We start from the raw sequence: 15,392 nt of genomic DNA, 5'->3' as shown, positions 1-15,392 counted from the left end.
TTTTTTACATCAAATGAAAAATTTATCAATCATAGGTATTGACAGTGGTAAGTCTAAACAATCCTAAAATACTAGTCCAAAAATGAGAAGTAGTGCCTCAACACACAATAAAGTCAATTAAAAAAATGTCTATTCTAAAATAAAATAAATTCCTCCTGATGTTGGCATAACCAAGCAGGTCCCTGGGAGTTCTTTTATGAGATGCTCGATCTAGCTTCAAGCAAGTTCTGTGATGATCCAAACTTATGTGGCCTTTGGAATTTCTCTCTAGCTCGATACCCACAATGATTAACCTGGAAAGATAATCCATGAAGCAAGTATGATGTGTTATCCATGCATGTTGGGGGCTGAACGTTGATCAGCTGGTGGATCATGATAGAAACAAACTTGCAAGAGGAAAATATATAAAAAGACAAAAGCCATCAGCCAGGTTTCCTGCCCCTCTGGAGTCCAATCGAATATAAGATGCAATAGCAGCAAGTCTTGATTTTGTTTATGGAGAACCGCAGGTCCAGCGAGAAATTCTCCATAATGCTCTTGTTTTGAGCAGTCCATATGTAGTAAATTGTAGCCGCGAATCCAAGCCGACGAAGCATTTTTAGGATGGGATCACAATCTGTGCAGTTTCGAATCCAAGTTGCAGTTGATTCAAAAGAGATCAAGTAAGACGGAGCTCGGATCCAATTACAGATTTTCATCCAGATCTGATTTGAGAATGGGCATTTAAAATAAATTTGTAGTAGGTTCTCCGAGCAGTCCTTGCATAAGAAACACAAGGGGTTGAGCTCAAGAAAGGATACACGGTTTTTGGTCTTTAATTTTCCTAAAGCAACCAGCCAGCGAGAAATTCTTCATAACATCAGTTACTTTCTTGTGATTTCCTTCAGTGCCTAGAGCATTAATCAAATTCATACACCCAATGGCATATATATCAACATTTAATTCCTTAAAAAAGGAAAATATCTTTCGGGCCTCATCCATTCTATTAACTTGACACAATCCAATAAGCCAGATGTTACAAAGGGATGAGTCAAATACGGCAACTCAACGCACAACTCAAGTTAGCTCTTTACAGCCTTCACCACTTCTAAATAAAATATTTCCATCAGTGGCTAGCCCAACCATCAGACAGTGGCAAAAGACACAATGTAGTCATAATATAATAGACAATTGATAATATACAAATCAACACATGCAGAAGAATGAAAGATTATGCCATAAAACTATACTTGAGACACAAAAAAACCATATGCAGAAAAAGTAAGCAAAAGAGTTTTCATGATAGCTAAAAATGAGAACAACCCCATTGAAAGTTTACAAGCTACAATATCACAAAAAATAACATTAAAAAATTTCATAATAACTAAAACTGCGAAGGAATCAAAACATGCTAAATCGAAAATATATAAACTCAAAATTGAAAGCAATCAATATAAAAGCCATTCATATATAATGAAAGAATAACACAAATCAGAGGAATCAAAACACCAACTTGCATGTCTTAATTCCAAACCAATTCACAACCAAACAACCTACCAAATAACACCTTTTGACTGCTCGATAAAAATGACAGGGCAACCATGAAATGAAGACAAGTAAATATATGTTTTTCTAGAAACAAAAAAAAATATTTTTTATAAAAAGTTACAAAAATAAAAGTGGCCATTATATCTATTATGCCACTAAAAAATATACATAATACAAAACTTACATAAAAAACTTAGTAGCCATCTTTTACACATTAGGATACCATTTTCAATTATGTTTTCCAAAACATTACAATGCTTCTCTCCATTAATGCTGCAGATTTTGAAGCACTCACAAGGCATTGGTTAAAGCATTATGATCATAAGACAAACAAATTGACAATTGATTTTGTGCTCTAGCTTTTCCTTTTTGATATGCTTTAACAAAAAATCATTTCCCCCAAGATTTTTTATTATTTCATTCATTATTAGTTGCAAAGAAAAACAAACCTGATTCAGGGTATCTATTTTATTTTTTTTTAATCATTGAACGAGGTAAGAACGGTCGTAACCAATTCATCAATGGACTTGGGAACTTTTTTAGGTTGTAAAATTGAATTGAATTAAAGAAACCAATATCTAACACATTCAAATCTGGATCGTTTGAATGTTGTGACTAAAGATAAATCTCAAATCCATCTTTGTTTACAGTCAAAACAAACTCTGGATCATTGATAGAGATATGAGGTTATGCATTGTTCTATTGCACAAAAATAACTTTAGAGCGAGATTTTGACCACTTCTCACGAATTTCCGGTAATACTTTCTCTATCAAATATGATCTAATAACATCCCTAGTAATACTAGTGAAAACTTTAGTCTCTAAGGTACCAACATCTCTATTCTTGCTCTTTTTTTTTTTTGCTGGTTTTTTATAAGTAAAAGGAAATATTTCTATGTTTCCATCAAAGATTTCAGAATCATTGTTATCCAATGTTGGGCGTGCTACAGCAGCTAATAGCATAATCTGTGCGATGAAGTTTTTACTTTGACAAGTTCGGTGTGGATCTACTTCTTCTAGAGTAAGGTAATACTTCTCTGAAGTTCTTGATAAATAAAAACATTTTTCACCGATATGTATATAATTAAACATACCTTCAAAAGTTGAGTTTTCGTTTAGTATGCTTTGATCAACTTTTGATATGCAAAACTCAAGTCGTTCCTTCTTGTTTGCACTGGATAGTGAAGGTTTAATGGTATTTGAATGACGTTTCAGACAACCTTCTTTGAATCAGTTGTGAATTGTTAAATTAGAAACCTCAAGTGCAGCGCTAAATGAGCGAATATTGGAACGCTATCATAGAGACACTTAAGCTATAACAGTTGAATCAATTTGAATCCTCTTACAACCGGTTTTACTTGCCCTCGATGATAAGTTCACCACACCATCATCAAACATACTTTTTTTTTTCCTTGGGCTCATATTCGTCGTGCAATGCGATCAGTAACTTCAAATTGATTAACAACTTCTTTAATGGAGACGAATTTTACTTTTCCATCTCTATTTTTTATAAAAGAATTTGGAACATCAAATTTATATCCTAATTAATGAGCTTTTCCACTTGATTTTGGGCAATCTAACTTCATTTTCATTTAATATGACTCTATTGCTTAAATTCAGAAAGACAATGAGAGAAGAGTTACAAATAAATATCTCAAAAATAAAATAGAATGCTTGTATAGATGGATGGAAAAAATTATGAAAAATTTCATTTGGCGGCAAAACAAAATTAGTAAAATTGCCGCAAAAATTTTAGCTAGTAGCGATAAAATAAAAGAAAAAAAATAAATCCGGCATTTAGTTGACAAAAGATATTTCTTACAAAATTGGATGTCTAACAAAATTAAATTAAGACTAAAATAGTCATACCGTTGCTATGGTGCTGCACTTCTTCTGATTGCAAATTTCTAAACCACAATGAACTCAATGATGACAATACATTTTTTTCTCTTCATGTTGTGCCCTAATATTCAAATTTGCTTTTCCATTTTCAATAAAATGATATTACATATCGAATCAAACCCACGATATTGAAGATGAAATTTGATAGAATAAATGAGTGTATGGGACGATAGAGAAGAAGAATAAAAAAATCATTCGCAGAATGTACAATTATTTACAGGATGATAAAGGACGAAGGAGCAAAATTGTCAAATAATGATAAAAAGATAATTTCATAAAAAAACTGTGTAAATAATGTTTAGGAGGGTTGATTATTATTACAAAAAAAATATATTTGTAACGTAATTTCATCCATAATTTTGTCTGTAATGTCATTAATAATAGAAAAAGTAGATTTAGGGACAAAATAATTTCGTTACAAAAATACTATTTTCTTGTAATATATGGACAAGTGGAGTAATAATAATAAGAAGAATAAAAAGAAGGATGTGTTTGATTTGTATTTCAAATACAAATGATATTATTTAGTATCTATTGACAAAACTATATTATTTTTTTGTTATAAAATATAACATCACAATAAAAAAAAAAATCAAGAAATCAGAAATTCAATTTCAAATCAAAATCAAATAAATCGAGACATTTTAAGAATTTAGGGTGTGTTTATTTCATATCAATAATATTAAAAATATTATTTTGTATTGAAGATTAATTTTTTTAAATAGATAGTATATATTTTTATATATTATTTTTATATTATCTCCTATCCCGATAAAGTGTTCAAGTTACTGCAATATGAAAATTTAAAAAGATTATAATGAGCAATAAATTAAGAAGTGTTTTAGTATAAATAATTATAGTATAATACAAATAATTATAAATTAGGATTAAGATAATTAAATAATTTAAGAAAATTATAGCTTAAAATGAAATTAAAGAATATAATTATTTTCTGAAAAAAAAAATAGATAAATTATGTAGGACGGACAAAATGAAAATACTGAACACTTTATGTGGAACGGAATGAGTAATATTTATTGAGAATCGTATTATCAAAAAAAAAATATTAGATGAACATTTTCTTTATATACTAATTAAATATAAATAAAAATTTGGGAAAAAATATCAACATAACTAAATTTGAGTGTGTTTGTTTGATGAATTTCTAATATACATACAAAATTTTCCCGAATAATAATTAAATCAAATATCTATTTTTTATTATATTAAAATCAATTGTATATTTAAAATATCACATAAATATTTATTTATATCACCACATTATACAATTTTTTTTAATTCAAATTTTTTACTATTCAAATTTCAACTCAAAATTCAAATCTCAAATTTTGATTTTAATCAAATGAAATAATAATAATAATAATAATAATAATAATAATAATAATAATATGCCAATAAATTTATCTTAAATTTTGTATTATAATATAAAATTTTATTTTATATATGAGTTTGTTTGGCTGTGATTTTAAATTAATTTAAAATTAAGTGTTGATTTAAGTTTTTATTTAAATAATATTTGATATTATATTTTGTGAAAGAAATAATATTAACTTCGTCTTATAAAAAAAATATCATATCTTTTTGGATGTTAATATTTGAATATTAATTATTATATTAATACGTCGTATAAATCAAGAAAAAAATACAAATATATATATATATATATTAATCTCTTATAATACAAATACAATGACATTTGTGGAGTAAACTATACAAATAAAAATATATTTTTAATGTTAAATACAATAACGCGAAAAACAAATAATACATTTCTTATGAGACGGATATAGTATATATTTATTGGGACTTATTTTGATTGAATAGTAATTTTTTTACGTAAAATATTAAAATATATATAAAAAAATAAAAAAAACATACAAACCCTATAATTTTTATATCTATATTTATAAACATATAAAGATATTATACTTTATAAAAGTATAATACTAATAACTAGCTTATTACCAATGCAGTGCACGATGAGTGAGCTTATAAAAATATAATTTAATTAATTTATTATAATAGAAAATATTTTGTAGAAAAATATAAATATTCTCTAACCCATTAAACATTGATACAAAATTTATTATCTAACAATTTTTTGATCGGTCTCATTTAAGAGAAATGGATAGTATAAATATATAAATGCACTTAGTTAAAATATTAAACATACATATATTCGCGTCAAGATCTTTAAAATCTTAATATTCAATTTATAGTATTTTTAAAAAATATATATATATATATATAGTTTTTAATCTCATTTCATTAGCAGAAATTAATCTATTTGAATCATTAGTGTTAACAATAGTTTCTGTTGAGATATTTTAGATATTCAATTTTAAATTTAGTAAATTTATATTTAGATTTGATTTTATTTATAGATTAGATTACTTAGATTGAGTTATTTTTTATTGCATATATAGGCTCCTTATTTTGATGATCAATAAGACAATTTTATTATTTTCCCCCAAAATTTCTAACACGGTATCAGAGCCTACTTTTCTCATGCCGTAGATATAGCCTACCAACCCGCATTTTTCCGGGTACGTTCAACCTAGGATGTACCCGGAGGTCTCCCAATTTTGAATTTTGATTGAAGTCATGTCTGCGCATCTGTCTGCGATTCTGCGATCCGTCTGCTTCGTTTCTCCAGAGTCATGTCTCGTTATTTCCGACTTTGTGGAGTGTACTCTTGTCGTTTTCGACTCTAGTGGAGTCATGTCATTTTTTGCTCCGGTGGAGTCATCTCGTTTTCGACTCCGGTAGAGTTATGTGGTTTTTGGCTCCGGTGGACTCATGTGGTTTTTGGCTCCGGTGGACTCATGTGGTTTTCGGCTACGGTGGAGTCATCTCGTTTTCGTCTTTGATGGAGTTATGTGATTTTCGGCTCCAGTTGAGTCATTTCATTTTCGGCCATCTCGTTTTCGGCTCCGGTGGAGTCATGTGGTTTTCAACTCTGGTGGAGTCATCTCGTTTTCGGCTCCGGTGAAGTCATCTCGTTTTCGGCTCCTGTTGAGTTATGTTGTTTTTTGCTCCGGTGGAGTCATGTCGTTTTCAACTTCGGTGGAGAGTCAACTGTTATTTTTATTTGCATTTTTTTTTTCCATCTATATTCAACTTTCTTATCAAACTCAAGTTGGTTTATGTTATACCACTTGAGTTTGAGGGGGATGTTGAGATATTTTAGATATTCAGTTTTAGATTTAGTAGATTTATATATAGATTTGATCTTATTCATATATTAGATTAGTTAGATTTGAGTCTATCGAGTCTGTTTTCTATTGCCTATATAGGCTCCTTATTTTAATGATCAATAATAAGACAATTCCATTATCTTCCTCCAAAATTTCTAGCCGTTTCAATTATTTATTTTGGGATTCTCGTTTGCGGATATATAAATTGATGCCTACGTTTTCTTAATAATTCGAGTTTTTAGTTGAAACTGTCATTTTGCATCCGACGAGATATCAGACCTTGGCTAAGAGGGGTGTATTCAATCACAATTCTATAGGATTTTGTTGAACTTTTAAAATTCGGGTGTATTCAATCCAGACTTTTATTTAAAATTTTGAAGTATTCAACAATCCACCGACTTTCTATGGATTTTAATGGACAATTATGAAAAATTTGTACATGAAAAAATCTCTCATGAAAATGAGTGATTTTGATGAATTTTTAAAATTATTATTATTATTTATTATTATTATTATTATTGTTGTTGTTGTTGTTGATAATATATAAGTGATAAAGAATATGATTATATTTATTAATATTATTTTAAATATTTAATAAAAAGTAATAATTTAAAAATAAAATATATTAATAAATTATTATCAATTTTTTTTTAAAATATGTATTTTTATATTATAAAATAATATTTGAAAATTACTATTATCATAATAAATATGTATTACTGTTTTTCTTAATTATCGAATACCTTGTATTGTCGGTAAAATTAACTAAATATATATATTTTCTTAGTTGAAAGTTAGTTATATTTATTTACTTTTTACTTTTAAATTTTATTTCTTACGTAAAATTGTAAATGTAGTTTTTTATTTTTGGTGTGATTGTTTTGTGAAATATTTTGAAGGGATATTTTTTTAAGTATAAGAAATTATGCATATAATATAAAAATAATGAATATATATGATATATTAATTTTTTAATCTATATATTTCTATTTTACAAAATTTATTACATAAGAATAATAATAATAACTAATAAAAAAATATAAAAATAAATTAATATATTGAATGATAATATAATAAAATTATAAAAATATAATATACAAACTAGTAGCATTATATATGTTACAATATTTCTATATCATTAATAATTATATATTATTTATTAATATTACTTATATTTTATAAAATATAATCGTATATAATAAATATATTATATTTGTAAAATTTGTGTTTATATAAATTTATACAATTATACAAATCAATAAAAAATATATATTTTACAATTCTACAAGATTCATATAAATTTATAAAAAAAAAATTCAACAAAGTCTATAAAAATCTAAATTAATTAATAAAATCCATAAAACTATCCATGGACTGTAAAATTTTTAAAAATCTACACTCCGAAAATCTCGATGGAATAAATATATTTTGTACATTCAATCTAATATAATTAACAAAGCTTTTATGTTTACACCTCAAAAGTATATTTATTATAAATAATTTGAACTACTGTAACTTGTACAGTACAATAAGATCCAACTCGATGTTTAAATTACAGTTCCATCAAAATCCTTAGCCTCTGCTCTCCTCTCCTCTCCGTGACTTCCAACTTCCAAAACTCGTTTCCTTTCCACCTGTCGTCTTCTTATTCTCTGACCAACCTCCACATAATTTTCTTCTCCAGATTTCGTCCTCCAAACCAAGCAGGCAGGTTCGTTGTCGTCGTCGTCGTCGTCTTAACGTCTTCTTCTGTGATTTCGTAAGAAGCCTTGTAACTTCAATCCTTAACACTAATTTTGAATTATTTGCTGCTATCAATCTCAATGCTGCCTGCTATATATATATATATATATGTATATATGTATTTATATATATTATGTATTTAGGAAACGAAAATGAGAGACTTAGCACTTCAAACACCACAGAGAGATCAATCGTCTTCAGCTCGCAGGCTGAAATCTTCGTCAGAGCTCAATAGGAATGCACGCAAGGTGCAAATCAATTCGACCAAACCGCAATACATCTTCTTAAATTTATGTAACTGTGGTGGCAAAATCAATCTTCTCAGGTCACAAAAAAGAGTTTGAATCCTGAGTTCAAAGCCGTTTCAGAAGAAGAATCTGTGGTTACGGAGTCTCTCAAGGAAATTTCTGATGTTTCCGGTGATAATTCATTCAGCGATTCTGCAGAGGTAAAGTTTTTCTACGTTTCTTTGCTCTGAAGTACAATTCATTTGTTTCTGCCGACATTTCTTAAATTTTCGCTATCATAAGCCTTGATGCATGCGAACTTTCATTCATTTTCACTGCTGTTGATTTTTGTCCTCTAGAAACAAAAATGATGTAGCATCGATTTCTTTCTCCGACTCTGTTTGAAAGTTTGATAACATTGCCCTGTCCTGTTTCAGATTTTGATAACTAGTCTAGCAACGCCAGCAGCAGATGCATATTCAACAGAAACAGTAGGTGTTAGTTCACCTGCACTGTCTCTGTCTTCATCCTCCGTTGTTACTTCAGACAAGCAGGAGTTCGTTGCTACCTCAGAACCCCAAGTAAGCTATCCTGAATTAGATTTTCTAAAGAAGATCGAATGTGTTGAGGCTGAATTGGTGCTAAAACATCTGAGGGAAGCCAGAACTGAGGTCTTGAAATCAAAAGATATGGGTAATTCAATGAAACTGCTTCTGGATTGTTTGCTGGACATTATCATTGATGAATTCTATGGTGGTGTATACAAGAAGAAGGAATGGGTCGATAAACTACTATCAAACATGCTCAAACTGAGTTTTATGATCGGGATAACTTTTGCTTTATTCATCATCGTATTTTGGATCTTCAACTCGGATGCTGCTGCTGCTGCTAATGCATTTCCCATGGATCCAACACCAACTTGATGAATTTATGTATATAACAGTATGAATATTGATTTTTACTTTGATGAAGTTGTTGGGGTCTGCTCCATTTCTTGCTCTGTCTGTCTGTTCTTCATATATTGGAACATCTATCTATCTAGAAAGCAATTTGACAGAGCTCGGAATAATACATATGGAACTTTGTAGTAAGTTGTATAGAACGAATTCTTACCGGTCCATTTGTTCAGACTCAGACTAGATCGATCTGCCCATTCTCCACTAGCGGCTTTATAGACTTGTACGGCAAGGCATATAGATCGTCAGCTTCGATATTAATTGGTTCTTCTTCACTGTCACAGTGTTGCACATACATTCTTGTAAATATTTACCAAACACACAATCAAATAAACCAAAATTCATCACTTATGATAAATAATTACCCATCGTCGAGCTGAAAGGCTCCCAAATATCTCTTGCTTCTGCACACCACATATGCATCCAGTCGTGGCTCGGGAACTGACAAATTTCAAAGGGAAAAAACTTAGAAGCAAAATCTTTTGGTAAGATATCAGAGATCGCAAGTATTGCAGTTACCCATGTCATCATCTTCACTTGCCGCGGATTGTCTCAAATGAGATTGGTATTGTTCGGGTAGTTTAGAGAGCACAGATTGTTCCAGGTTTTTTGTTAAATCTCCAGCACACCTGCACTTGATGTTAAAAAATATTTTTGGTAAATTAACGCCACATAAAGAATAATCTTTGTCCTGAGTGAATGTATGTATCCATTTACTTAATAATAAGTAAAAGTGTATCGATTAAAATGTCATCGAAAATGCAATTGAGAGAGCATAATATAGTTGCAATTTTAGATAAAATGTATAGATATTTTCTTAGTTTCAACACTGGACAAACTCACCTCCTGGCGAATCTTTGTTCCTGCATGGACAGCCGGTTCCACAATTCTGTAGTTTTATTTATGTGGAAAACATATTTTTCAATCTGCCAAAACAACGATCATCATCTTAGTCGAGAAGCATCTTTGGGTAAAGTTTGAAATTGCGCTTCCGGACCAAAGTTGGCTACCTATATAATTCTATGTGCATTTTGCACATCAGCTGAAATATAAATTTGATCCAGATGATTGGTTTCTAGTTTCTTCTATCAGAATGATAAATTTTGAGAAAAGAACACAAATAAAAACTGAACCAAGAAAGGATTTCCAGAAAGTCCAGCCTACAGTTATACCTTCTGCAATCGAGTACGCACATACGATCTCAAAAGGAACATAGTCCTATCCAGGTCCATCTGATAAAGGGACACCGTTAGTGGATCAACACCGTTAGAGTTGAAGTCATTCACCATCTCTTCCTGGAAAGTGAGAAGGCAAAGCAGTTTAATAATCAGATTTCATGCTATGCACAGATGGCATCATCCCTATAAATAGTCTAAAGTTAATAGAAATTCGATCCTTTTCTAACAGAGGCATGGATATCAGGGAATATATATATATATATATATATCTTAAGAGCACAATCTGATCATTTTTCGGTTAAACCAGGGTTAGACAACAGAAATCATAGGAAGAGAAAATCTTCACAAAATCCCTAGTCAAAATAGACACATAATGACACCCGCTCCATATGTTGATAATGTTGGAAGTTTGAATCAACTGCATATATGTCACTGCACACAAGAACATCTGAACAAAAACTTTGTTAAAACAAAAAAAGAGGACATAAAGTTTATCAGAAACTTCGAGCATGGATAAAGGCATTACTCTAGACGGAAGACAAAGGGCGTCGTGAGCAAATAATAAGCTCTGGTGCTTACTTAACAATTAACATCATTCACAGCCATTAAAATACATTTTTGACACAAGTAAAACATTTTGATAGGCAACTTTTACAGATTTTTTACCCTAAACCCTTTTAAACACACAGTACTGCAAATAATAAGACTAACAACACACCATCACAACATGGGAATAAAGATTCATTCATCACAAGAAACTCTTTCGGTCTCTCGAAGGCCAGGAAGGCAAATTGAAGAAATATCTTATTAAGAACAAATTGTCAAAAGTGATCACTCACCATTAAATGGAGCTGCTGGCGGGATCTCTGAACTAAATCAGAGTCGAATTTCAGAATCTCTGGAGCTGCCTTTTCATTCCTCCATGCAGTCTTCAACAACTCAGCATCAGTTGTTGACATCAACGAGTTGTAATTGTCAGCAGCAGAGCCTAATTCAGCACTTGCATCCATGGAATAAAATTCTCGTTTTCCTTTTCCTTCTGGTTGCCACTAATTCTACAGATTTGAATAGGGATGAAGTTGTGCTATATATATTATGGGTGTATCTGTATAGTAAAACTTATTCTGTATAATGAAAAATACATCACAGAGTAACAATGAGTTTTCAGAATTTAGGGTATTAGCCATTTAAAACTTTCAAAAGCCAATATCAGTTACATCAATGCAAATGCAACACAAATCAGCATCCAACACAGGTCAACAATGTCTTGGATGCCTTGAGGCGAAAAAGAAGATGCTATCAGAATATCCAATATATCGCAAGTAAAGAGTTTCAAACCTCAATTGCAGTTGCAGGCAGATTTGGCATTATTTCTTTCAATTTTTCAATAAAATGCACGGATCCAAGCATACCCAAATCATATTCATGCATACATACATACACAACAGTATATATATATATATCTAAGAAAAGAAAATGCAAACAAAATTTTGAATCTAAAATACAAAAAATCGCAAAAAGCACAGAACCAATACCATCCAAAGAAATAGAAGGTGAGCCCCAACCCACAGAAACTCTGTATAGTCACATGAAATAAACCGCAGCCCTTGGAACTAATCTAAAATGAACACAACTAATTGCAAATAACATCAAACGATTCAAACCCTAAATAGCCAAAAGCGGCTGGCATTGAAGCTCATACCACCAAACAATTCAAAACTAATGAAAGGATTGAACTTACAAAACCTCCGACGAGACCGTAGACGATATCGACAGCTAAAATGCCTTGTCCTGGAGGACGACAGAGAAGAAAATTACGACTTCGTGGGATAAGAAGACAAAGGGTTATAAGCGAAAAAGGGAGAAACGAGGAATCTAGAATGGAACCGAAGACAGGGAAGACTTGAGCATGGGTTTGTAATCAGATATCGGCACTGTACCTAATCTGAAAATATTTCCCGCTTATTCCAAAACAACTCATCAGTTTGGCGCCTAGGATCGTAGGTCTAATAAGACTTGCACATTCAATTCCGAACCGTCGGTTCGAACCGCCGGTTTCTAGCCGGCAGTTACGGTTCAAACCAAAACCGGAGCAGGTAGGTGAAGAAGAAAGGAAAGAAAATAAGATGGAGGAGAGGAAAGAAATGGGAAGAAAGGAAAGATTGGAGGCAAGAAGAAGAAGAAAGACGAGTACCCGGTGTCGGCGGCGGCTGAGTCGGTGGATGTGTAAAATGTATTGATTAGACATTCTATTTTTAATCAGCTTATAATAATTGATACTCCCTTAGTCGAACAACTATAGTGTTAATTGGATTCCATCCATTTAAAAAATATTAATATTATATTAATAATTTATACTTATGTGAGTATATTAATTTAAAAAATAGTAATAATTATCTAATAAAAATAAATAAATAGAAAGTAGTTTTGTGGTGATATGGTTATTTATAAAAATAATATTATTGTTTTAATACGAACAAAAATGATAAACAAGACTATTATATGAAGACGGAGAGAGTATTTTTTTTGTTTTGAATAAAAATTATTAAATCAAAATATATTTAATAAATCTCTCTTTAAAAAAATAAATATTTTATATATATTTAAAATTACACATTTTTTATAAAATTAATTTATATTAATTATAAATAAATAAATAAAATTTTTTTATTTACTTACATTATAAAAAATTTTATTCTTTATAATATGATATCAATATTGAATATATTTTTTATTGTTATATAATCTTAAAATATTTAAACATATATTTTATTTTTTTGATTATATATATTAAATTTACTTTAAAATTATAAATATTATTATTAACTACATTAAAAAATAATAAAATAAAATTATAATTCATTATTATTAAATAATAAAATATCATTACCTTAAATATCGTGTCTCTAATAAAATAATTCAATTCAGATGAGACGGAGGAGTATTATATATTTATAATTAGATTTATTATGGGTGTGTTTTTTAAGGGTTTTTGGGAAATTTTGGTTTGGATTTAATTTTTATTTGAATTTTGATATTTCTTTTGTATTTAGGTTTGGTTGGGGGTTTGGTGAGTTTTGAGAGAGAGAGAGAAAGAGAGAGAGAGACTTTTGATATGATTGATTTGATTAGTAATAAATATAATAATATAAATGTGTATTAATTTGTATAATTTAATTATAAATTTATATTATATCTATATATTTCTAAATTTTTATTTATTTGTATTATAAAATATTTTATTCTCTGCAAAATAACATATATTGTATACATTTTATTAAATTATAAATATTATAAAAAATTAAATTTATGATTATAATTTTAAATAAAAAAAAAAAACATGTCAACTCTGTGCACAGAGCTGTCGGGAGCAAAAAAACAGGCCCGGTTTGGCGCTAAATTCGGACCATACAGTAATTTTGGCCAAAACTACACAGAAGAAACAAATCCTATATATTATTAAATTTTTATAAAATAAAAATAATATTTAATATTAAAAAATTATTATTAATTAATAATATTGAAAAATAAGTACTTCTCCCTTTCATATTTTTTATTTTATTAATTTTTATAAAAACAAAAATAATACTTAATATTAAAAAAATAGATAAGAAATTGTCTATATTTTTTTTCGTTTATAATTTATTTTTATTTTTTTAAAAATATAATTGTATGTTTTTGTTAAGTTACGAGAAAGTGGAATTTAGGGTTTCGCCTCACGAGATCACAAGGACAAGTTTGGTCCGTAGAGTCAAATTGGGTACAAGGAGATCTGGCAGTACAATTCAGAAGACTGGAGTACAGGTGTGATGAGCTAAACGATCGTTAATTTTCGGGTCAATTGGTTAAAAAGTCAAGAAGCACCGCTTGGATGGTTGAGGTGTCCGAAAACTAACGGGGCACGCTCTGTGAAGTAGCTGATTCGGATGGTTAAAGGTTCACGGGTAACCGCCTCGGTTACCCCGTAAGCAGGTAACCGAATCCAACCGCTCGAAAACGATGCCGGCAAATGGATATAAGCGAGAAGCAGGGGCAAAGAGAAAAAAACACTCGACAACATAAAAAAGTTCTGAACAACTTTAGATTTTAGTTTTTTCTTCACTCTAGTTTTCGTTTCCTGTGTATATTTTGGGTTTTTATATTAGCAACTCTAGCGCTTAGGGATTCATACGTGATCTCAGACACAACTCATCAAATTCAAAAACCTATTTTTGGATTTTAGTTTGCTTTGTTGGATTTCTCAAGTCAACAAATTGGCTACCACAGTGGAAGTGGAAACAAGATTGTCAATCACACATCCCAAGATAACTTCATTCGACTCCGATATGGTCGGATTATTGAGATGAGTCAGTCACATGACTGGTTCTCAGCCGCAAACCTCCAGTACGTCTGCGGGAAGCACGGCATCCATACCATCCGCGATCCCATCTACAGGAGGTGCAACTCAAGTACCCGTCGAATGGATAGCCTATGTTCAACAGTTGAATAACCAACAAATAGCCACCATGCAAGCAATGTTGTGTGATCAACAAATCTGATACAAATATGTTAGATCAAGCTTTTTCAAGAATCACATTCCAAACGGTCCCTACACCATCATGAATGTCCCCATCTCGACTTTAGGCGTATCTCGCAGGGCCA

General features: G+C 30.1%; 2 protein-coding genes across 5 annotated transcripts; one reads left to right on the top strand and one right to left on the bottom strand.

Annotated features, from left to right (window-relative positions):
- The first annotated feature begins 8,083 nt into the window (after positions 1–8,083).
- On the top strand, positions 8,084–9,540 carry LOC127239475 (uncharacterized). Its single transcript, XM_051257646.1, has 4 exons — positions 8,084–8,418; positions 8,534–8,638; positions 8,716–8,838; positions 9,055–9,540. The coding sequence occupies exons 2-4, from the start codon at positions 8,543–8,545 to the stop codon at positions 9,538–9,540; spliced, it is 705 nt and encodes a 234-aa protein (XP_051113603.1). The 5' UTR covers positions 8,084–8,418; positions 8,534–8,542.
- LOC127239476 (DNA replication complex GINS protein SLD5) lies at positions 9,300–12,970 on the bottom strand. Of its 4 annotated transcripts, none has more exons than XM_051257649.1 (8): positions 12,493–12,970; positions 11,591–11,806; positions 10,746–10,868; positions 10,417–10,499; positions 10,093–10,202; positions 9,939–10,014; positions 9,731–9,848; positions 9,300–9,655 (listed from the first exon to the last, which is right to left on the bottom strand). In XM_051257649.1, exons 2-7 carry the CDS (start codon positions 11,759–11,761, stop codon positions 9,749–9,751), a joined length of 663 nt encoding a protein of 220 aa, XP_051113606.1. In that variant the 5' UTR covers positions 11,762–11,806; positions 12,493–12,970; the 3' UTR covers positions 9,300–9,655; positions 9,731–9,748. The 4 variants fall into 4 exon arrangements, with proteins under 4 accessions (XP_051113606.1, XP_051113607.1, XP_051113605.1 ...); XM_051257650.1 differs by having other exon boundaries at positions 9,300–9,651; XM_051257647.1 differs by having other exon boundaries at positions 9,305–9,848; positions 12,493–12,542; positions 12,692–12,970.
- Positions 12,971–15,392: the final 2,422 nt, after the last annotated feature.

Source organism: Andrographis paniculata, unplaced genomic scaffold, assembly GCF_009805555.1.
Source record: "Andrographis paniculata isolate CXL003 unplaced genomic scaffold, ASM980555v1 Contig77END, whole genome shotgun sequence".
NCBI lineage: Eukaryota > Viridiplantae > Streptophyta > Magnoliopsida > Lamiales > Acanthaceae > Andrographis > Andrographis paniculata.
Note: the sequence above shows the minus strand (reverse complement) of the source record. Positions and strands in the feature narration are given on the sequence as shown.